Raw genomic sequence first — 24,392 nt, forward strand, 5'->3', positions numbered from 1 at the left:
GCTGGACCAGCTACCTCAGATGGCAGCATCCTCCCAGCCAGTTGTGATTCTTGTTACCTTTACATTGTGGAAAATTGGCTCTGAATTCAGGGAAAAAAACTATTGTTGTAAATGTTACTGAAGTATAAAATATTACAGCAATGAAAGGTTTTATTTTTGTAGACAGTTTAAGATGTATTAGCAGTTCTGTCATTTTTCAATGTGTAGTCTCAACAATCCATACTGCATTACAGAATCAGGGGACAAGGTATTGGGACACGATTCCGCAGGCAATGTAGGTACTCCACTGTGCCAAGGTTATAAAACTTTATAAAGCAGACCGAGTGTTAAGTCCTCCCCGATCCAACGTTTTCATTTAATAACTGAATACAGCCACTGAAACAGAAACACCACCCCACTCGTTGAAAAACTTGATTTCTGAGACAGGCACCTTTTTGCACTACAGTGAATGTTGCTCACTATTAGTCTGCTGCAATTTTATTTGATAGGCAGGGACTGCATAAAAACAGATTCCATAACACTTGCTAAGACAATTTTGTACACAACTTTTGGGAAAATACATTTGTGTTCCAGATTACCTACGTTGTCTACTTAATATTTATTTTAAATTGAGAATTTGCTTTTAGATTAACTAATGGCCAAATGTCACTTCATGTTACTGGCATGGCACATTTCACAATGAACAGTGCAGTTAAATTTCCACTGCAGCCCTTCACTTCATTAATTCCAACAAACTACAGCCTTGTTTCAAGTTGCAATATGTAGCTCTTTACAGGACCACGCAACAATTTACAGAACCCTGAAGTGGCAGACATTGCCCCTACCTGGAAATTTTAGCATTCAATCATGCAACGATTTAAAAAATATTTTCAACTGATATTTTATTCGCCAAAGAAACATAATTTGCTTGTTAATTTTTAAATTTATGAAGAGACATTTAAAAATGGCATAAATATAGACAATGAAATGAGAACTGCACAATTTGTAAATAAAATCCAATTTCACTTTGGTCCTGTCATTTAATAGATTATGAGCGCTTCGGAATAATTCTGGAACTCACTGTGTTACGACCGAGGTGGGAGGAGTGCACTGTCTTTTCTAGTTCCACTTCACCACAGGTCACAACATATATTTAAATGTTTATCCAGTTACCAATGTGGTCAATCACATACTCCACTCTTCATCCCTGAATAAAATACACCAACCAGCTTTCTTCACCAAACAAAACTATCAGTTTAAATTAAAACAAGACTTATGCAGTGACAAAGCCAAGCATCAACACAGATTGAAATATGAAAATTCCCTTTTTGCCGTAGCCCCTCCCCTGCACACATACCAGTTAACTGAAAAAGAGAGAGATTTTCTCTGCAGAGCTCTTTTACAAAAAAACACAAAAAAAATTTTGGCCTAATACTTGCTAATTCTTGAAGAATAAAGAGAAGATACGGAAGGATGTCAGTTATCCCTTTTGGTCTGGTGTCCGGGTATACAAAGACAGATCATTGGGATCTTTTCTGGAGCAGTTCATTCTGGAGATGTCGAGAGGTAGTCTGGTAGGCTTTCCAAAAGAAATGTGGGTTTCAGTTATCCCATTCTGGATTTGTAGGTTTTTCAAAGAGGTAGTGATGGAGCTGACACACTGGATTTCTCGGGGTCTCAGAGTTGCAAGAAAAATGAGCTGGGTGTTTCTCCCTTGGCAGGTTGATCTTCAACTACTTTTCAAAACAGTTCACACCCCAACTGAACCAAAACAAGATCTCAGAAACAAAACCCCAAACAGCAAGTCAGAACCTCCTGACCGCTATAAATCCTGGTATGTCACTGCTCTGTAAACATCTTCCCCAAGTCAACAAGATTTCTGTTGTTTTTTGAGCTTAAGGCATGTGATTTCCAGAAAAGGTTGTTTTCAAACAAGAGCTCTCGGCGACCCTTGTAAAACATCCATGGAATCTTTTCAGTTTTCCCAAACAAACCCATATCCATAATTGTAACACACGACTCCTCAAAAAAAAAGATTTTAAAAAATCACTTTCATAACTACAAAATGAAAATGAAGATATAATAATTGTGTTATGTCAGGGCACAGCATTATCATGTATTTTCTTCAACTGCAAGTGTTTACAATGTTCATAGACCTCAGTTATTTATTGCGATCAGATGCAGCTGTGAGACAGTGAATCATCAACAACTTTCTTCGCCAACTTCCTCATCTCTCCTAACTGGATGGATCGATTCCGACTGGACATCATTCCATCGAAACAGCTGCCCTTCATTACCTCACAAGTGGCTATTCATCATTTGTGAGCAAGAATGGATTGCTAGTACATTATTAGGCAGGGAAAATAGAGAAAAGCTTACAGCTGAGCCCACTCTGTCCTCACCCAAGATCCACATGTGCATTTGCCAGTACAATAATTTGCCAACAAACAGGAAGAGGAAGCCAGGCAGTTTTTTTATTTTACCCTTGTTAGTGCACGGACTGGAAAGAAAATTGTAGTGAACACAACTGGAATCTGATGGACATAAAGACGTCTGCAAACGCGACATGAAATCGTGTGACATTGATCACAAGTCGTGGGAGTCAGTTGCCAGCATTCGCCAGAGCTGGCGGGCAGCCATAAAGACAGGGCTAAATTGTGGCGAGTCGAAGAGACTTAGTAGTTGGCAGGAAAAAAGACAGAGGCGCAAGGGGAGAGCCAACTGTGCAACAGCCCCGACAAACAAATTTCTCTGCAGCACCTGTGGAAGAGCCTGTCACTCCAGAATTGGCCTTTATAGCCACTCCAGGCACTGCTTCACAAACCACTGACCACCTCCAGGCGCATATCCATTGTCTCTCGAGATAAGGAGGCCCAAAAGAAAAAAAGAAGAAGGAAGATAACTTAGCAGAGTGAGAATTTAGCTGATTTATGTAGTGTAACCACAAACAGTATTTACCCAACAAAACCTTTTGGGAAACTAAACCACTCAGTAATTGAGATGTACTTTTTAGTATTTTGTTTTGATCTTCAAAACTAAAGCTAACAGAAGTTACAGCCTCTGATATGCTGCCTGAGTGTGATATGGGAGAAATCAGAGCCTAAGACTTTGCACACCAAGTTCCTGATTTCATGTGCAGCCAGAGGGCAATTGTTGAGAGTGGAGAAATTAGAAGGTGACCAGTTCTCACAAGTCTCCAAATGATTGGTTCAACAGCAGCATTGGCAGTGGCTCAATACTGTGACACACTTGGGAACAAATTAGTAAATGGAATAAACAACTTCAACTTCCAGGTTAAAAAAGAAAATCACCATAAGGAATCCCCACAATTTGAATAGAATTTCCAAAATTCGTTCTCACAATTTGGAAACATGAACTCTGCGGCATTACTGCCTTCCAGCGGCATCTGAGTTATTGTGTGCAATAAAGGCACAAATATGGTTTGAAAATAAAACTGTCAAGTGATTTTTATTTCAGGTACTGCAAACAATTTTTACTACGCATTCCAAGCTCCACTTAAAGGCAGAAAAACTATGCGTTGAATCCCCATGTGCTACTAACATTAAAAAATAAATTTTAACAGTGCCTTCCCAAAGTTTAACTTCCATTTTTTTTAAAAACTGAAGATTTAACTGAAGTCTTTATTTGATCTGAAGCACTATATGGAAAAATTTTAGTCGTTAACAAGAGAATAACTAAAAATTGATAAAAATGTTCCTGCAGTGAGCCATGCATTCGCGCGACAGGTTCCAGATGTTCAACATCTTTGACATCAGTATGGAAAAATTTACTGTTGGTCTAGAGAAATTTAATATCACCATTCTTGTCATATCCCTAATAGCTATTAGGCAAGGTCTGCGTAAGTTATAAAGCACGGTTTATGATTTTAAAAAGGCATGGTATCTCCATTTGCTCATTGTTAAAATGTTAGATGTTTCCACATGGTTCTGAACAAATGAATTTGAAGTGCAAGGTAAAAGAAAAGTTGTTTCATGCAATCTTTGATTAGATTTTAACTGGTTTTGTAAAATGTAATCAGAACCACAACACACACATTTACTAAAGTTTGAGCAAGCAAGTATATAATTTTTTTATTATTCGTTCATGGGATGTGGGCTTCACTGGCATTTATTGCCCATCCCGAATTGCTCTTGGGAAGGTGGTGGTGATCCACCTTCTTGAAACCTCTACAGTAGGTATGGTGTAGGTACTTGCACAGTGCTGTTAGGTAGGGAGTTCCAGGATTTTGACCCAGTAACAATAAAAGAACTGTGATATATTTCCAAGTCAGGATGGAATGTGTCTTGGAGAAGAACTTGCAGATAGTGGAATGTCCATGTGTATGATGCCCTTGTCCTTCTAGGCAATAGAAATCGCAGGTTTGGCAAGTGCTGTTGAAGGATCCTTGGCGAGATGCTGCACTGCATCTAGTACTAGTACATACTGCAGCCACGGTGCACCAATGGAGGTGAAAGTGAATGTTGAAGGTGGTGGTTGGGTGCCAATCCAAGCAGCTGCCTTGCCTTGGATTGCGTCCAGTTCCTTCGGTGTTGTTGGAGCTGCACTGATCCAGGCAAGTGGGGAGTGTTCCATCACACTCCTGATGTGTGGCTTGTAGATGGTGGAAAGACCACAAAACACCCAGCCTCTGACCTGCTCTTGTAACCACAGTATTTAATCTGGATGGAACAGTCAAGTGTCTGGTCAAAGGTGAAACCCCAGCATGCTAATGGTGGAAGATTCTGTGATGGTAATGCCACTGAATGTGAAGGGGAGGTGGTTAGACTCTTTAGTTGGAGATGGTCATTGTCTGGCACAAATGTTACTTACCACTCCTCAGCCCAAGCCTGAATGATATCGAAGTCTTGATGCATGCGACCACAGACTGCTTCATTATCTGAGGACTTCAAATGAAACTGAACACTGGGTAATCATCAGCAAACATCCACACTTTTAACCTTATGTTGGAGGGAAGGTTTTTGATAAAGCAACTGATGATGTTTGGGCCTAGGACACTACACTGAGGAACTCTTGCAGCGATGTCCTGGAGCTGAGATGATTGGCTTCCCACAACCACAACCATATTCCTTTGTGCTAGGTATGACTCAGCCAGTAGAGATGTTTCTCCTAATTCCCATTTACTTCGGTCTTACTAGGGCTCCTTGATTCCACACTCAGTCAAGAGCAGTCACTCTCATCTCAACTCTGGAATTCAACTTTTTTGTCCATGCTTGGACCAAGGTTGTAATGAGGTCTGGAGAAAAGTGACCTTGTCTTTTGCACTCACCTGATGGGTTCCAGCATCATTGAGGGTGGGGATCTTCAAGAAGCCAACTTCTCCTGTTCTTTAATTGTCCACCACCATTCACAACTGGATGTGGCAGAACTGGAGAGCTTTGTTCTGATACTTTTTTTTTTATTCATTCAGGGACGTGGGCCTCGCTGGCTAGGCCAGCATTTATTGCCCATCCCAAATTGCCCTTGAGAAGGTGGTGATGAGCTTCCTTCTTGAACTGCTGCAATCCATTTGTGGTAGGTATATACACAGTGCTGTTAGGAAGGGAGTTCCAGGATTTTGACCCAGCGACAGTGAAGGAACAGCGATATAGTTCCAAGTCAGGATGGTGTGTGACTTGGACGGGAACTTGCAGGTGGTGGTGTTCCCATACATTTGCTGCCCTTGTCCTTCTAGTTGGTAGAGGTCACGGGTTTGGAAGGTGCTGTCGAAGGAGCCTTGGTGCATTGGGATCACTTAGTTCTGTCTAGAAGATGTTGCTTCCACTGTTTATCACGCATGCGTCCTGTGTTGTAGCTTCACCAGGTTGGCACCTCATTTTTAGTTATGCCTAGTGGTGCTCCTGGTATTCTCTTCATTGAATCAGGGTTGATACCCCTGGCTTGATGGTAAAGGTAGAGTGAGGGATATGCCAGGCCAGGAGGTTACAGATTGTGGTTGAATACAATTATGCTGCTGCTGACAGCCCACAGTGCCTTATGGATGCCCAGTTTTGAGCTGCTATACCTGGTTTGAATCTATCCCATTTAGTATGGTGGCTGTGCCAAACACTACAATGGAGAATGTCCTCAGTGTGAAGACAGGACTTTGCCGCCACAATGATTCCAGTGGTTACTCCTACCAATACTGCCATGGACAGATGCATCTGCAATAGGTGGATTGCTGAGGATGAGAAGTAGTTTTCACCCTAATGTTGGTTCTCTCACCACCTGCTGCAGGCCTAGTGTGGCAACTATGTCCTTCAGAACTTCACCAGCTCGGTCAGTAGTGGTACTACCGAGCCAATCTTGGTGACTGGCATTGAAGTCCTTCCCACAAAGTACTTTCTATGCCCTTTCTATCCTCAGTGCATTTTTGAAGTGGTGTTCTGCATGGAGGTGTCATCAGCTGAGGGAGGGCAGTAGTGGGCAATCAGCAGGATGTTGGACCTGATGTCATGAGTATTTATGGGGTCCGGAGTCAATGTTGAGGAACCAGGCCACTCCCTACTGAATGTGTACCACTGTGCCACCATCTCTGATATGGCTGCCCTGACAGTGGGCAGGACATACCCAGTGCTGGTGATGGAGGAGTCTGGGATGTTGATTCTGTGAATATGACTGTCAGGCTGTTGTTTCTTGTTAGCTGTTGCTAGTATGTGAGACAGCTCCAAATTTTGGCACAAGTTCCCAGGCATTAATGAAGAGAGCTTTGCAGGATTTACTGAGCTGGGTGTGCTTTTATCATGTCTGGCGTTAATTGTATATCAATTGACATTAATTGTTTTCAGGTGCTGGGCATTAATTGGGGACTCACCTGTGCTCATCTACAAAGTAGGAGGCTGAAAGTGTGGTTGTTGGTTGAAGATGCACAATATGTAATGTGTGTCCCTTTAAATAAAGGCTTTTAAGTGTACAAAGACTAAGCTCCAGTCTTCTATTCCTCACTGCCTGTCTATCTTTTTCGTCTGAGTTTGCTGACAATGCAACCACTAGGCGGCGCTGCACTGGCACATGCGCAAATCACAGAATCACAGAATAATACAGTGCAGAAGAGGCCCTTCGGCCCATCGAGTCTGCACGGATGCATTAAAGACACCTGATTTGTCTACCTAATCCCATTTCCCAGTACTTGGCCCATAGCCTTGAATGTTATGACGTGCCAAGTGTTCATCCAGGTACTTTTTAAAGGATGTGAGGCAACCTGCTTCTACCACCCTCCCAGACAGTGCATTCCAGACCGTCACCACCCTCTGGGTTAAAAAGGTCTTCCTCAAAAATCCCCCTTAAATCTCCTGCCCCTCACCTTAAACTTGTGACCCCTCATAACTGACCCTTCAACTAAGGGGAACAGTTGCTCCCTATCCACGCCCCTCATAATCTTGTACACCTCGATCAGGTCACCCCTCAGTCTTCTCTGCTCCAGCGAAAACAACCCAAGCCTATCCAACCTCTCTTCATAGCTTAAATGTTCCATCCCAGGCAACATCCTGGTGAAACGCCTCTGCACCCCCTCCAGTGCAATCACATCCTTCCTATAACTTGGCGACCAGAATTGCACACAGTACTCCAGCTGTGGCCTTACCAAAGTTCTATACAACTCCAACATGACCTCCCTGCTTTTGTAATCTATGCCTCGATTGATAAAGCCAAGTGTCCCATATGCCTTTTTCACCACCCTATTAACCTGCCCTTCTGCCTTCAGAGATCTATGGACAAACACGCCAAGGTCCCTTTGTTCCTCGGAACTTCCCAGTGTCAGGCCATACATTAAATAATTCCGTGTCACATTACTCCTTCCAAAGTGTATCACCTCACACTTCTCAGGGTTAAATTCCATCTGCCACTTTTCTGCCCATTTGACCATCCCGTCTACATCTTCCTGTAACCCAAAACACTCAACCTCACTGTTAACCATAGCCTGTTCCACTAAAATGTCACAGTCTTTGATGTTCAGGCAGCTGCCAGGACTAAAGATGGCGCTGCTCAAATAATCACACAAAGGCAACGTAAACCCATGGCAGCACTCAATGGCGGAGAGCACGGGCAGGAGAAGAGAGCGGATGGGGGGGGCGGGAGGAGGAGAGCGCACCCGCACCTGCCGCCACCAAGGTCTTCGGCCGCTCTTTCCCCACTTCCACACCCCCCACCCCCCGCAATGACGTCATCTGCGCATGCGCCAACCAAAGCTGGCAAGATGGAACGCCACATACGCGCAGAGAGCAGGAGCACGTTTGCGCATGCGTCGTCAAGAATCACTGATCTTTTTAATACCCGGTGCCTAGGTCGATGTCAAGTGGTCCGTCCATTTTTTTTTTTATTATTGGACTATTATACAACTGAGTGCTGGCCCGGCCATTTCAGAGGGCAGTTCAGAGTCAACTACACTGCTGTGGATCTGGAGTCACATGTAGGCCAGACTAAGTAAGGACTGCAGATTTCCCTCCTGAAAGGACAGTGCTGAACCAGATGGGTCTTTACATCAATCTGCAAGCTTCATGATCATCATTAGTCCAATCCACTGGATTACTCGTCTCTTGACATAACCACTATGCAACCATACTTACTAATAGTCCACCTAAAGTAAATATCCCTCAAATTAGCAGCAAAACAAAAAGAAATACATATCTCTCTGCCAAACTAATACTATAAAACTTTAGAGTGTCAATAAAAAACAGGCACACAGCACACTCAAACTCCATCCGGTTGAGTTGACATAATGCACGGTAGTAGTCTTTTAGTTTATTAAGTTATTCTAATGGTAGCAACTACATATATTGATTTTATTTCAAAACTCTATTTTTGAAGAAAACAGGAACAGACACCTGGCTATAATTTCTAGAATCAGGTGAAATTATGTGGCATTAGAACACCAATTTACAGTATACCAGATGAATTTAGGTATAAATAGTTGCAAGTGTGTAAATAAAAAAAAACTTAACTGGAAGGGGAGTCGAGGCTTAGGCAGGGCAGGCCCGAAAGAGAAGTTGAGGACTGGGACAGATCAGCCATGATCTTATTGAATGACGGGGCAGGCTTGAGGGGCTGAATGGCCTACTCCTGCTCCTATTTCTTATGTTAGAAGAGAACAGTTGATCCTCATTAGATTCAAGATGCAGTATCCAGCGTAAACTACATACACCAACATTTCTTTTTAATTTTTCATAGTCATTTAAGGATCTTCAACATCTGTTTTATCCAAAGTAGTTGTTTAGGAGTTTGGCCTCAGCTTACAGAAGCTGGAGCACTAACAGTCATTTGGCAGGTATTTAATTGAAAGTAATAGCTGCAGCAGGAATGTGAGTAAAGATCCTTTTATCTGCACTACAGACTCAATTTTCCTTGATCAAATACTGCTTCATAATGGGACAAGAAATATACTTCAGCAGACAATACTGTAGATGGCAATTATTATGAGTAGAATATCAAGAATAAATTCATCACCCAGTTTACTTTATGTTTATACCATGGGAGAGAAATTAATCTTAGCTATCCACCTTACACACTCATGACCTCCAAATTTTGCACTCCAAATTGTTGCAGCCCATCAGAACCGGAGGTGTACCAGATGCCATACCGACTCATGACTTATTTGCGCAGAATGCCTGCATGAACCAGGCTTTTTTTTCACTTCATGGGATGTGGGGATCGCTGGCAAGGTCAGCATTTGTTGCCCATTCCTAATTACCATTGAGAAGGTGGTGGTGAGCTGCCTTCTTGAACCGCTGTAGTCAATCTGGTCCAGGTACACCCACAGTGTTGTTAGGGAGGGAGTTCCGGGATCCAGCGACAGTGAAGGAATGGCGATGCAGTTCCAAGTCAGGATGGTGTGTGGCTTGGAAAGGAACTTGCAGGTGTTGGTGTTCCCAGGCATCAGCTGCCCTTGTCCTTCTAGGTGGTAGAGATTGTAGGTTTGGAAAGTGTTATCAAAGGAGGTGTGGTCACTTGCTGCAGTGCATCTTGTATATGCTACACACTGCTGCCACTGTGCATCAGTAGTGGAGGCAGTGAATGTTGAAGATGGCGATTGGGGTGCCGATCAAGCGGACTGCTTTGTCCTGGATAGTGGCGAGCTTCCTGAGTGTTGTTGGAGCTGCACCCCTCCAGGCAAGTGGAGAATACTGCATCAAACAGTAGATAGTGCACAGTTTTAGAAGTCAGGAGGTGGGTTACTCGCCACAGAATTCCCAGTCTCTGTTCTTGCAGCCACAGCATTTATGTGGCTGTACCAGTTCAGTTTCTAGTCCATGGTAACCGCGCCCACCCCCAGGATGTTGCTAGTGGGGGATTCGGCGATGGTAACGCTATTGAATGTCAAGGGGAGATGGTTAGATTCTGTCCTGTTGGAGACAGTCATTAACTGGCACTTGTGTGACGCAAATGTTACCAGCCACTTATCAGCCCAAGCCTTAATATTGTCCATGTCTTGCTGCATAGAAGCATGCACTGCTTCAGCATCTGAGGAGTCGCGAATGATACTGAACATAGTGCAATCACCAGTGATCATCTGCACGTCTAACCTTACGATGGAGGGAAGATCATTGATGAAGCAGCTGCAGATTGTTGCACCTAGGACACTATCGAGGAACTCTTGCAGCAATGTCCAGGGGCTGAGATGATTGACCTCCAACAACCACTAACATTTTCCTTTGTGCAAGATATTATTCCAAACAGTTGGGAGTTTTCCCCCACAACTCCCTTTGACTTCAATTTGGCTAAGGCTCCTTGATTGCTAAGGCAATCACTCTCATGCAAGAGGTGAGCTGAGAGTGACTGCCCTTGACATCAAGGAGCCCTAGCCAAACTGAAGTCACTGGGAATCGGGGGAAAACTCTCCTCTGGTTGGATTCATACCTAATGCAAAGGAAGATAGTTGTAGTTGTTGGAAGTCAATCATCTCAGCTCCAGGACATCATTGCAGGACTTCCTCAGGGTCGTGTCCTAGGCCCAACCACCTTCAGCTGCTTCATCAATGACCTTGCTTCAGTCAAAAGCTCAGAAGTGGGGATGTTCGCTGATGATTGCACAATGTTCAGCACCATTCGCGACTCCTCAGATACTGAAGCAGTCCATGTAGAAATGCAGCAAAACCTGGACAATATCCAGGCTTGGGTTGATAAGTGGCAAATAATATTCGCACCACACAAATACCAGGCAATGACCATCTCCATCAAGAGAGAACCTAACCATCTCCCCTTGACATTCAAATGGCATTACAATCGCTGAATCCCCAACTATCAACATCCTAGGGGTTATCAATGACCAGAATCTGTACTGGAGAAGCCATATAAATACCGTAGCTACAGGAGCAGGTCAGAGGCTAGGAATCCTGCGGCAAGTAACTCGCCTCCTGACTCCCCAAAGCCTATCCACCATCTACAAGGCACAAGTCAGAAGTGTGATGGAATACTCTCCACTTGCCTGGATGGGTGCAGCTTCAACAACACTCGAGAAGCTCGACACCATCCAGGATAAAGCAGCCCACTTGATTGTTGGTGGCTGGGGTGCCATTCACTCGCCCCACCACTGACGCACAGTGGCAGCAGTGTGTACCATCTACAAGATACACTGCAGCAACGCACCAAGGCTCCTTAGACAGCACCTTCCAAACCTGTGACCTCTACCAACTAGAAGAACAAGGGCAGCAAATGCATGGGAACACCACCACCTGCAAGTTCCCCGCCAAGTCACACACCATCCTGACTTGGAACTATATCGCCGTTCCTTTACTGTTGCTGGGTCAAAATCCTGGAACTCCCTTCCTAACAGCACCATGGGTGTACCTACCTCACATGGAATGTTGCGGCCCAAGGAGGCAGTTCATCACCACCTTCTCAAGGACAATTAGGGATGGGCAAAAATGCTGTCCTAGCCAGCGACACCAACATCCCATGAATGAATAAAAAAACTCACCTCTCGAATTCAGCTCTTTTCTCCACGTTTGGACGAAAGTTGTAATGAGGTCAGGAGCTGAATGACCCTGGTGGAACCCAAACTAAGCATCAGTGAGCAGGTTGTTGCTGTTTAGGTGGCACTTGATTGCACTGTCGATGATAGCTTCCATCACTTGACTGATGATCGAGAGTAGATTGTCAGGGCAGTGATTGGATTTGCCCTGCTTTTTGTGGACAGAACATACCTGGGCAATTTTCCACATTGTCGGGTAGATGCCACTATTGTAGTTGTACTGGAACAGATTGGCTATGGACGCGGCCAGTTCTACAGCACAAGTCTTCAATACTGCAGCCTGGCTGTTGTCAGGACCGTTGCAATATCCAGTGCCTTCAGCTATTTCTTGATATCACGTGGAGTGAATTGAATCAGCTGAAGATTGGCATCGGTGATGCTGGGGACCTCAGGACGAGGCCTAGATGGATCATCCACTTGGCACTTCCAGCCGAAGGTAAATGCAAGTGCTTCAGCCTTGTCTTATACATTGATGCGCTGGGCTCCCCCATTGAGGATGGGGATTTTTGTGGAGTCTCTTCCTCTAAATAGTTGTTTAATTGTCCACCACCATTCACGAATGGATGTGGCAAGAGACTGCAGAGCTTTGATGTGATCCACTGGTTGTGGGATCACTTTTGTAGGTATTGCATGTTGCTTCCACTGTTTTTAATGCAAGTCGTCCCATGTTGTAGCTTCATGAGGTTGGCACCTCATTTTTAGGTATAACTGGTGCTGCTCCTGGCATGCTGTCCTGCACTACTCATTAAATCAGGGTTGATCCCCTGACTTGATGGTAATGGTAGAGTGGGAGATATGGCAGGTCATGAAATTACAGATTATGGCTGAATACAATTCTTTGGCTGCTTATGGCCCACCGCGCCTCATGGATGCCCAGTTTTGAGCTGCCATATCTGTTCTGAATCTATCCCATATAACACGATGGTGGGTATCCTCAGTGTGAAGACAGGACTTTGTTTTCACAAGGACTGTACGGTGGTAACTCCTACCAATACGGTCATGAACAGATGCATCTGCAACAGGTAAACTGGCGAAGCAAGGTGGAGTAGGTTTTTGCCTCTTGGTGGTTGCCTCATCACCTGCCGCAGAGCTTGTCTGGCAGATACATCCTTCAGAGCTCTGCCCACTCAATCAGTAGTGGTACTCCCGAGCCACTCTGGGTGAAGGACATTAAAGTCCCCCACCCAGAGTTCATTGTGTCCTTGCCACCCTCAGTGCTTCTTCCAAGTGGTATTGGACATGGAGGAGTACAAATTAATCAGCTGAAGGAGAGCAGTAGGTGGTAATCAGCAGGTTTCCTTACCCACGTTTGACCAGATGCCATGAGACTTCATGGGGTCTGCAGTCAATGTTGAGGACACCCAGGGCAACTCACTCCCGACTGTATACCACTGTACCACCACCTCTGGTGAGTCTGTCCTACCGGTAGGACAGGGTATACCCATGGATGTGATGCCGGTGTCTGAGACACTGGGTGTACAATATGTTTCCATAAGTTTGACTATGTCAGGCTGTTGCTTGAGTAGTGTGTGGGACAGTTCTCCCAATTTTGGCACAAGCCCCCAGATATTAGTAAGGAGGACTTTGCAGGGTCGACAGGGCTGAATTTTCCATTGTCATTTCTGGTGTCAAGGTCGATGCCGGGTGTTCCGCCCAGTCTTATTCCGTTTGAACTTTTGTGTAGTCGTTTTGTACAACTGAGTGGCTTGCTAGGCCATTTCAGAGGGCAGTTAAGACTCAACCACATTGCTCTGAGTCTGGAGTCACATGCAGGTCGGATCAGGTAAGCACAACAGATTTCCTTCCCTAAGGGACATTGGTGAACCAGATGGGTCTTTACAACAATCGATTGTAGTTTCATGGTCACGATGACTGAGACTAGCTTTCAATTCCAAACTTGTATTAATTAACTGAATTTATTAATTGAGTTGAAATTACACCAGCTGTCATGGTGGGATTTGAACCCATGTCCCTAAAGTATTAGCCTGGGTCTCTGGATTAATAGTCCAGTGACATTACCACTATGCCACTGTTTTAAATTCGGTTCCAAGTGACAGGAGTTTGAACTGTGCAAACTCAAGCCTTGTGCTACCAGTTCTTGAATGGCCTAAGCTGAAGCTCACCAGTCCATTGCCAACATGATTGACACCCCAGGATCACCCAACCATCACCCCCCGCAACTTGATGGCCATCTCTTGTTGGTCAATTGCCCAACTGCCCCAGCCAAGGAGCTGCAGGTGAGGCGGCATTTAAAAGAGAAGTGAAAAAAAATTTGGCTTCAGTCTCAAGCAGGTGTCTGTTTTGGACACAAGTTGAATTTACCACCACTGTGTCCATCTTCTGAATTCAGATCAAGGAATATATGATCACTTTTTACAGTTTCAAAAGAACATTCAAAAATTTAGCTGTTACATTGCACTGCCTGCATCAAGTTCTGCAAGCAAATTTGAGCGTTGTTAATTCTTCAATTAATTATTTGTGACATATTATGCATAGACAGTAACATAGCACTTTCAAAACACTTAAATTAGAAGTTTTAAACATTCTTAATATGAAGTGCTTAGGTGGTGTGACCAGGTTATTTGTTCGTCAGGAAATTGTTGCTTGGCAAACAGTGAATGTATAGTGCTAGCCTCGGCTCCGTACTCTTGCCTCAAGGTCCAAAGATAGTCGATTCATGCCCAACTCTACAGAGTTCAGCACATAACCGAGGTTGGTCTTTCAGTCTAGTACTGAGTGACTGTCTGAATTGGAAGTATTATCTTTCAGATGAGACATAAACTGAGGCCCCATCTGCCCTCTCAGAATGTAAAAGATCCCACAGGATTATTCGAAGAAAAGGAAGAGAGATCTTCTGATGCCCTGGTCAACATTTCTCCCTCGAACAAAACAGATTAGTTGCTCATTCATCTCATTGCTGCTGAGACAAGTACATGTAAATTACTGTTTCACCTGGAAGGAGTGTTTGGGGTCTTGGACAGTGAGGAGACAGGAGGTACTTCAATTTAGTACACTACATTAGCTGCTCACAATGTGGTCTGCTCTCCACTGGGGAGACCAAACGCAGATGGGTGATTGCTTTGCAGAACATGTCCGGTCAGTCCGCAAGCATAACCCCATGCTTCTGATGGCGTGCCATTTTAATTCTCCACATTGCTCTCAGACTGACATCTCTGTCCTCAGCCGACTGCAGCGTTCCAATGAAGTCAATGCAAGCTTAAGGAACAGCACCACATCTTTCAATCAGGCACTTTACAGCCTTCTGGACAGAACACTGAGTTCAACAATTTCAGACTGTAACCTCTGCCTCCCACCCCAATTTTGTTTCCTTTTCCTTGCATATTTCGGTCTTAATCTTGTTTTCTCTTGTTTTGCTTTCAGAGGGCAGCTGTTCATTGTTCCTGCCGTTCACACCGCCTCTGAACACATCTTTTCTCTCTTTATAACATTATGGGACATTATTCCTCTCTTTGGCTTTGCCCCACCAACTCTTTTGTCATTTAATGTATCCCATCATCGGCCCTATCACAGACCTTCCCTTATGCTCTTTTTCCACCCTCCCCCATTTGACCTACTTAAAACCTATTACATTTCTAACTTTTCCCAGTTCTGAAGGGTCATTGACCTGAAACCTTAACTCTGTTTCTATCTCCACAGATGCTGCCTGACCTGCTGAGATATTTTGAGTATGTACTTTAAATGTTGTACAGGCTGAAGGTTGTAAAAGAACTAGTCTCATTCATTGGCAAAATGTCACCATGACTTTGTTTTTGCCAAAGCACAGATCAAGAACATCCTGGACGTCTCTACTGTATCTCAACAGTGCATTCTACAATTTAATCATTCCTTAAACTCTATAGATGGCTAAAATATACTAGATACTTGATGCAGTAAAGAAAAAAACTTACTTCCAAATCAAAATGTGTGTGAAATAGCACTATGTGCTGCCTGAAGAAATTCAATTATACCTGCAATATCAAACTAACCTAATTTTAATCATAAAACTCCTAAGCAACTTGCATTCCTGCAATTTGCCCAATGAATTTGTATTACAAATAAAGTCAAATTAGAACAAACTTCAAAAAGTCTTGAAGTTAGGCTCGCTCCAAATGTGTATCAATAAGGATTTATACTATAACGAAGACAGAAAGTGCTAGAAATACATTCTGATGAAAGGTCACAGACCTGAAACGTTAACTCTGCTTCTCTGTCTTCACAGATGCTGCTGAGTATTTCCAGCACTTAGTTTTTATTTCACATTTACAGCATCTACAGTATTTTGCTTTTATTTTAAGGATTTATACTACTTTGGTCATCTGAAATATTTTCTAACAACCCTCAAGTAATTCTGATTTCACAGAACCTGGCTATGAATAGCATAAAACTTCTGTTGTAATGTAGGGAACGCAGTAGTCAGTTTTATGCACAGCAAACTCCCACAAACAGCAATGTGATGGTGACCAGATAACCTGTTGTGTGTGATGTTGAATGAGGCATAAATATTGGCCAGGACACCAGGGATAACTCCTCTGCTCTTCTTTGAAATTGTGCCATGAGATCTTTTACATCCACCTGGGCAGGCAGATGGGTTCAATGTCTTATCTGAAAGACTGCACCTCCGACAGTGCAGCACTCCCTCAGTACTGCACGTCCTGGAGTGGGACTTGAAGCTGGAACCTTGTGACTCAGAAGTGAGAGTGCTATCAACTGAGCCACAGTTGACAAATGATGATCAACTTTAATCTTCAGGAACTGCAAAAAGAAAACTGAAGCACCACCCAAGCTCTTGGTATGTCAAACTGACTCATGCAGACTTACTGTAAGTAAAATCCCAAACAACAGCCTGCTCTGAAACAAGTCTAACAAAGGAGATGCTGTCATATATCTGATTTAAGTTTGCCACCTCAGAATCCATATAGAATGCAGCTACTATTGGGCCAATCTCCCTTCACCATCCATGCTTCTGTGAACTCCTCTCTCCGTAGGGTCGTTATCACTCACTATTTACAAAACCAGCCTATAAATTGGACATTGTTGTACCAATTCTATCAATGGTTAAAAGGAACAATGGGGGCTAACTTCTGTGGCCCAAGAAATCCTGAAAGACATCTGCCCAATATTGGGCCAGGCAATTTCTCAGGTAACTGCCTAAAATGGGCGGTAAGATCATTAACATATGCAAGGAACCCAAGACACATTTTAATACTACAGAGCTACCTGGAGCACAGCCTAGATGCTGTGTCTGCTCCACTCAAGATTTTGCTGGCGTGGACGTAACCCAACAAGTGGTCGCTATTGTAAAGGTAAATTAACAAAAACAAATGTTAATTTTGACGTGTAGCCAAGCAGAGTAGGAGTGTTCCCCTAGACGCCTCAACGCTCCTGACAGCCGCAATTGCCCTCCCTACCAGTGTCCTCTCCCTGCACCCTGGAACTTAATCGAGGCCACTGCTACTGAGGCAATGGGCCCAAAATTCATTGCTGCAGAAGAGCGACTTTCCTGTGGAGGTGCAATCAGCACTGGCACCTCGCCCTGATTACTTTGTTAAGACCCGAGGCACAACTTTGGCCCGAAATAAAAAACAGAAAATGCTGGAAATACTCAGCAGGTCAGGCATCATTTGTTGAGAGCAAAACAGAGTTAATGTTTTAGGTCTGTAACCTTCATCTCCTCAGATGCTGCCTGACCTGCTGAGTATTTCCAGCATTTCCTGTTCATATTTCAGATTTCCACACCTGCAGCATTGTGCTTTTGGACAAATTTCGGCAGGTTTTGTGCCTCCCAGTTTTCAGATTGCTGGCGCATTGCCAGCTCTGTGCCCAGAACTGGGCATGGACGAATTTCATTCCCACTGTTTGCAAGACAGAAAGAATAAAATGATGCTAATGAGCAGGATTCTTCTCAATGCTTTTCCACAATTACACCTGGCACAACTGTTGTGGAAATTCCCTCTTCAACCCAACAACCTTTGAAAACAGTTATGAAAGATGTATCATAAAAATTAACAACTCTTCTCATCAAAAGCATGCACAGTTTTTGCAACCTCTTCACATCAGTCAAACCTGCTTTTAAAAATATTAAAATCTTACTAGCAAAAACTTAACTAAAAGTAGTAAAATGTACATTTAAACAATGTGACCTCAGGTCAAAAGACACTCCCACACAACTTTTCAGATACTTTGCTAGAGCAGGGAGGGGATGTGGAAGAGTGGGTGAAGGGAGAAAATAGTATTTCAACTGAGCTGCAAAGATACATAGATCATAAACACTTAAATGCCTCAGCATCCTGGGTATTCTCATGACTTTCTCATCTGTTTGTAATGAACCTTGATGACAAAAAACATTTTATATAAACAAAAAGAATTACTAACATTGAACTGTAAAGGTGAAGAAACCCCAAAGGAAGCTACTGAGGGCACTACATCACTTCCTCTGCATCTCACTGTATTTTCCATGGCTTGAGCATGATACAGTCAGGTGCAGACAACTACAGCAAATCTGTGAAACCGATGTCAGGTTTCTTCAAGAAATTAATCCCACTCTATTTACTCTAAGTCAGTAATCCTTCAGAATTTGTAGTATCCTTTTGATCCATCTCCTCCCACGTGAAGCAAAATTACACAATATAGTGCAAACAGTGACAATCACAGCAAAATACAAGTTAAAACCAGGAGGTTCTCAATCTCAAGCAGAGTTACCTTACCTGTATCATTTCCAGATCCTGTTGATAATGCTGGCATGATTCCTTCTACAAATATCACACAGGAATTTCAGATTAGCACTCAGTAGCGAGGAAAGATATCTGCAGGCCAGGTCAGTCAATGGTCTTGTCAGTGAAGGTTTATGTCATTTTTAGTTAAGCCCTGGATGGAATAAAGTTTTACAATCAAAACATAACTCAGCAAAACTTTATTTTTCAACCTTACATTTAAAATATTGCTTTGAGTTCAAACTCAGAAAATGGACATTCTCCTTTGCCACACTTCACATCAGTAGATAAACAAACAGCTGGTCACAGATATCATTGTGAAGTCTGCAGCACAGAGCCCACAGTTCTTCATAATTTAGACTGGCAGGGTGGGGAATGCACTGGAAGAAAATATAAATGAAACAAAATTCTTGTCAAAATATTGTTAGCATTGAATTGAAATGAACTGAATGGGTTAGCGAATTTATGCACTGCACATGACAATTTATCAGAAAAAGCTCTACTTAATAATTGATAATTTACTCCAACTGGAACTCGCTGCCGAGGTGATGGAAGTGGAGACAATCAATCATTTCAAAAGGAAATCGGATGGGCACTTGAGGGAAATAAACTTGCAGGGCAGGGATCGAACAGGGGACTAGGAATGACTGGATTCTCCACAGCGAGCTAGCATGGGCTCGATGGGCCAATTGGCCTCTTTCTGTGCCATAATGACTCTATGACTCTATAACAAGACTCAGCTGTTCAGTCATAGTCAAACCACGACAGTGCAATCTGTACTTAAGAACTACCCCATTTAGGTGATCACTCATCTATTCTGGCCACTTTTTGAAGTTCTTTCCATTATCAAATGGTCACCTGTGTATTGCAAATTGTGGCCACCTAATCAAGCTTGTATGCATTATATTCCACTCTATTAAATCTTAATATTAAAGTCAGAATCCAACTGCTAGAATCAAATAAAGGACCGAGACTTCTGCCTGTGTATAAATATTCAAGTTCAGGGATTGCAGGACACTTCAGTGGTAGCAAATGCAATAATTCCCACACAAATAATATCAGCCAGTAATCCAAGCCCAGGACACACGAGAAGTAGCAAATTGCGAATCTGTTTCCTTATTTTAATGCCGTTCTTGAGACCTTACTGAGTACTCCTGCTCTCACTAAATTTTGGTCATTTTACAGAAAGTGAAGCAGTCAAACCCCAGCTTAAATTTCCAGCTATAAAAACAAGAAATGCCCGAAATACTCAGCAGGTCTGGCAGCATCTGTGGAGAGTTAAGCAGAGTTAACGTTTCGGGTCAGTGACCCTTCTTCGGAACTGGAAAATATTAGAAATGTCAAAGGTTATAAGCAAGTAAAGCGGGGGTGGGGCAAGAAATAACAAAGGAGAAGGTGTAGATTGGACAAGGCCACAGATTAGCTGACCAGGTGGTCACGGAGCAAAGGCAAACAATATGTGTTGAAAGACAAAGCATTAGTACAGATAGGATGTTAACAGACTGAAGATTGAACAGCAAGTACAAACATGAAAAAAAGTGGGTAAGCAAACTAAACAAACTATGAAATAAAATAAAATAAACATACAAAAAAAAATGTAAAAAAGAAAAACTAAAAATAAAAGTAAAATGGGGGGCCCGTCATGCTCTGAAATTATTGAACTCAATGGTCAGTCCGGCAAGCTGTAGTGTGCCTAATCGGTAGGTGAGATGCTGTTCCTCGAGCTTGCGTTGATGTTCACTGGAACACTGCAGCAAGCCCAGGATAGAGATGTGAGCATGAGAGCAGGGGGGAGTGTTGAAATGGCAAGCAACCGGAAGCTCAGGGTCCTGCTTGCGGACTGAGCGGAGGTGTTCCGCAAAGCGGTCAACCAGTCTGCGTTTGGTCCCCCCAATGTAGAGGAGACCACATTGTGAGCAGCGAATACAGTATACTACATTGAAAGAAGTACAAGTAAATTGCTGCTTCACCTGGAAGGAGTGTTTGGGGCCTGGGATGGTGAGGAGAGAGGAGGTAAATGGGCAGGTATTACACCTCCTGCGATTGCAGGGGAAGGTGCCATGGAAAGGGGATGAGGTGGTGGCGGCGGTAATGGAGGAGTGGACCAGGGTGTTGCGGAGGGAACGATCCCTTTGGAATGCTTTTTTTCCATGTTTGTGCTAGCTGCTGTTCAATCTTCAGTCCGTTAATACCCTATCTGTACTAATGCTTTGTCTTTCAACACACCATTATCATATTGTTTGCCTTTGCTCCATGACCTTCTGGTCAGCTAATCTGTGGCCTTGTCCAATCTACACCTTCTCCTTTGTTATCTCTTGCCCCACCCCCGCTTTACTTGCTTATAACATTTGACATTTCTAATATTTGCCAGTTCCGAAGAAGGGTCACTGACCCGAAATGTTAACTCTGCTTCTCTCTCTCCACAGATGCTGCCAGACCTGCTGAATATTTCCAGCATTTCTTGTTTTTATTTAAGATTTCCAGCATCCGCAGTATTTTGCTTTTATTAAATTTCCAGCTGTTCCGAGTATACTGCATACAGCAACACCAACAGTCAGACCTGTAGGTGACTTTAACACAGATAAGTAACAGAAATGGATGGGGGAAAAGAAAATAGTCCATCTAAAAGAATGGCTACTGAAAGAATTGCTCATTATTTTGTTTCCTTAAAAAAAGACTACATATCAAGTAGTTCCGGCAAAATAAAATGGCAGGTCCATATCCTCCAATGGTGTTAGAAATGAACTGTAAGACCGCTGCTCAGTTCATTTTCTTGACAGACACATATCTGGAAACCCGCCTTCCTCTTCTCTTGTAACTTTTCTTCGTTTTATTGACATTACTGCGGTCAGTGTTTTCGGGAATTTTCATCACTGATTCCTCCCAAGCTCCCAAAATGCCATCCTGCACACATCGAGCTCTCCATTACATCTCCACTGTACGATGAGACATCAGAAAGTCTCCCCTCTAACTTTCTCATGCCATAATTTTTTATTTGAGCGATTCCTTCCCCCTTCAATATTTTCTCTCTATAATCTCAGCCTTTCCAAAATCCATTGGCATCATCTAAAACTACTTTCTAATTCTCATGATTCTCCATTTGACCCTTTTTAAACTTGGTGACATGAAATCGTGTGACATTGATCACAAGTCGTGGGAGTCAGTTGCCAGCATTCGCCAGAGCTGGCGGGCAGCCATAAAGACAGGGCTAAATTGTGGCGAGTCGAAGAGACTTAGTAGTTGGCAGGAGAAAAGACAGAGGCGCAAGGGGAGAGCCAACTGTGCAACAGCCCCAACAAACAAATTTCTCTGCAGCACCTGTGGAAGAGCCTGTCACTCCAGAATTGGCCTTTATAGCCACTCCAGGCGCTGCTTCACAAACCACTGACCACCTCCAGGCGCGTATCCATTGTCTCTCGAGATAAGGAGGCCCAAAAGAAAGAAGAAGTCCAGCACTCGCAACCTTGGTCATCTGTTGGCTGGTTAATTTTTTTACAACTTTCAGAAACTTAGAGCATTTTGTTTGTCCAAGAGCTCCTCCTGTCACATCGATCTTTCTTCCACCCTAACCATTTTAATTTTAAAACATTTAATATTTTTCAAAAGGTTAACACATGGAACGCATATTGCAGCTAACTATTTAAAAAGGGATTAGATAAGAATTTGGGAAAAAAAAGAAAATAACAGAGTTAAGAATACAGTATATAGCTCCAGAGGAAGGGTGAACACTAACACAGGTACAATGTGCCGAGTGGCTTCTCTATATCTACATCTTGGCAAATTTCTGATATCCGCACATACTTCCTGTCTCTAAAGTCTTATAAGTACAAAGTGTTTAAATAAAATTTTAAATCAAAATATTGCATATTTCATAACACAAACCAAATAACTGACCTGCGTCTTTTAATGCCTTTATTAAAAGGAAGCTCATGGAATTAAGGGTGAAGTGACGGTATGGATATGAAATCAGTTCAGTGACATGAAGCAAAGGATGGTGGTGCATGGATGTTTTCCAGACTAGGAGGTAGCTTGTGGTGGTGTTCCCCAAGGGTCAGTTTTGGGACTGTTACTCTTCACAATTTTTGTAAACAAACTAGACTCAGGGGTAGGGAAGAGCATTATAAAGTTTACAGGTGATATGATGCTTGGCAATGCAGTTGTGATGAGGATAGCTATAGGCTTCAGGATGACAGGATGGTGAAGTACAAACATAGGAGCATCGGGCCTGCTCCATCATTCAATTACATCATGGCTGATCATCTACCTCATCACCACTTTCCCAAGCTATCCCCATATCCCTTGAAGTCATTGTATCCAGAAATCTATCAATTTCTGTCTTGAATATGCTCAATGGTTGAGCTTCCACAGCCCTCTTGGGTAAAGAATTTCAAAGATGCACCACCCTCTGAGTAAAGAAATTCCTCCTCATCTCAGTCTTAAATGGTCTGCCCCTTATTATGAGACTATGACCCTGGTTCTAGATTCACCAGCTCGGAGAAACATCCACCCTGCCATGCCCTGTAAGAATTTTGTAAGTTTCAATGAGATCACCTCTCATTCTTCAAAACTCTAGAGAATACAGGCCCAGTTTCCTCAATCTCTCCTAATACGACAATGTCGCCATCCCAGGGATTAGACTGGTGAAACTCCGTTGCACTCCCTCTATTTCAAGTATATCCTTCCTTAGATGAGGAGACCAAAACTGTGTACAATACTCCTGGTGCGGTCTCACCAAGGTTTTATACAACTGCAGCAAGACATTATTACTCCTGCACTCAAATCCCCTTGTGATGAAGGCCAACATACCATTTGCCTTCCTAATTGCTTGCTGCACCTGCATGCTAGCTTTTTCGTGATTCATGAACAAAGACACCCAGGTCTCTTTGGACATCAACACTTTCCAACCTCTCTCCATTTAAAAGATACTCTTTTTTTCTACTAAAGTGGATAACTTCACACTTATTCACATTATATTCCATCTGCCATGTTCTTGCCCACTCACTTAGCCTGTCCAAGTTCCCTTGCATCTCCTCACAACTGACACTCTCACCTAGTTCTGTGTCATCAGCAAATATGGAAATATTACATTTAGTCCCCACATCCAAATCATTTACATAGTTTGTGAACAGCTGCGACCCCAGCACTGATCCTTGTGGTACCTGACTAGTAACAGCCTGCCATCCTGAGAGTGACCCGTTTATTCTAACTCTGTTTTCTGTCTGTTAACAAATTCTCAATCCAAACCAGTATATCACCACCAATCCCATGTGCTCTAATTTTATTAACCTCCTGTGTGGGACCTCATCAAAAGCCTTCTGAAAATTCAAATACACCACATCCACTGGTCCTCCTTTATCTATGCTACCAGTAACATCCTCAAAAAACTCCAACAGGTTTGTCAAACATGATTTCCCTTTCATAAATCCATGTTGACTCTGCCCAATCTTATCAATATTTTCTGTTTAGTTATCACATCCTTTATAATGGATTCTAACATATTCCCTACAGTGACGTCAAATTAACAGGTCTGTAGTTCCCTGTTTTCTCTCTCCCTCCTTTCTTAAATAGTGGGGTTACATTTGCTACTTTCCAGTCTGCAGGAACATTTCCAGAATCTATAGAATTTTGAAAGATAATCACCAATGCATCCACTATCTCCAAAGCCACCTCCTTCAGTACTCTGGGATGTAGCTCATCTGGTCCAGGGGATTTATCAACCTTCAATCCAGTTAATATTTTGAG

General features: G+C 43.1%; 1 protein-coding gene across 9 annotated transcripts in view; it reads right to left on the minus strand.

Annotated features, from left to right (window-relative positions):
• The window catches only part of mpp7a (MAGUK p55 scaffold protein 7a), a 594,283-nt gene that overhangs the window by 300,708 nt on the left and 269,183 nt on the right, over positions 1–24,392 (minus strand). For all 9 annotated transcript variants that reach the window (XM_068014202.1, XM_068014172.1, XM_068014194.1 and 6 more), the window contains one exon: positions 18,645–18,804. In XM_068014202.1, the coding sequence (XP_067870303.1) occupies positions 18,645–18,681 (37 nt within the window). In that variant the 5' untranslated portion in view covers positions 18,682–18,804. The remainder of the gene's footprint in view (positions 1–18,644; positions 18,805–24,392) is intronic.

Source organism: Heterodontus francisci, chromosome 2 (assembly GCF_036365525.1).
Source record: "Heterodontus francisci isolate sHetFra1 chromosome 2, sHetFra1.hap1, whole genome shotgun sequence".
Lineage (NCBI taxonomy): Eukaryota > Metazoa > Chordata > Chondrichthyes > Heterodontiformes > Heterodontidae > Heterodontus > Heterodontus francisci.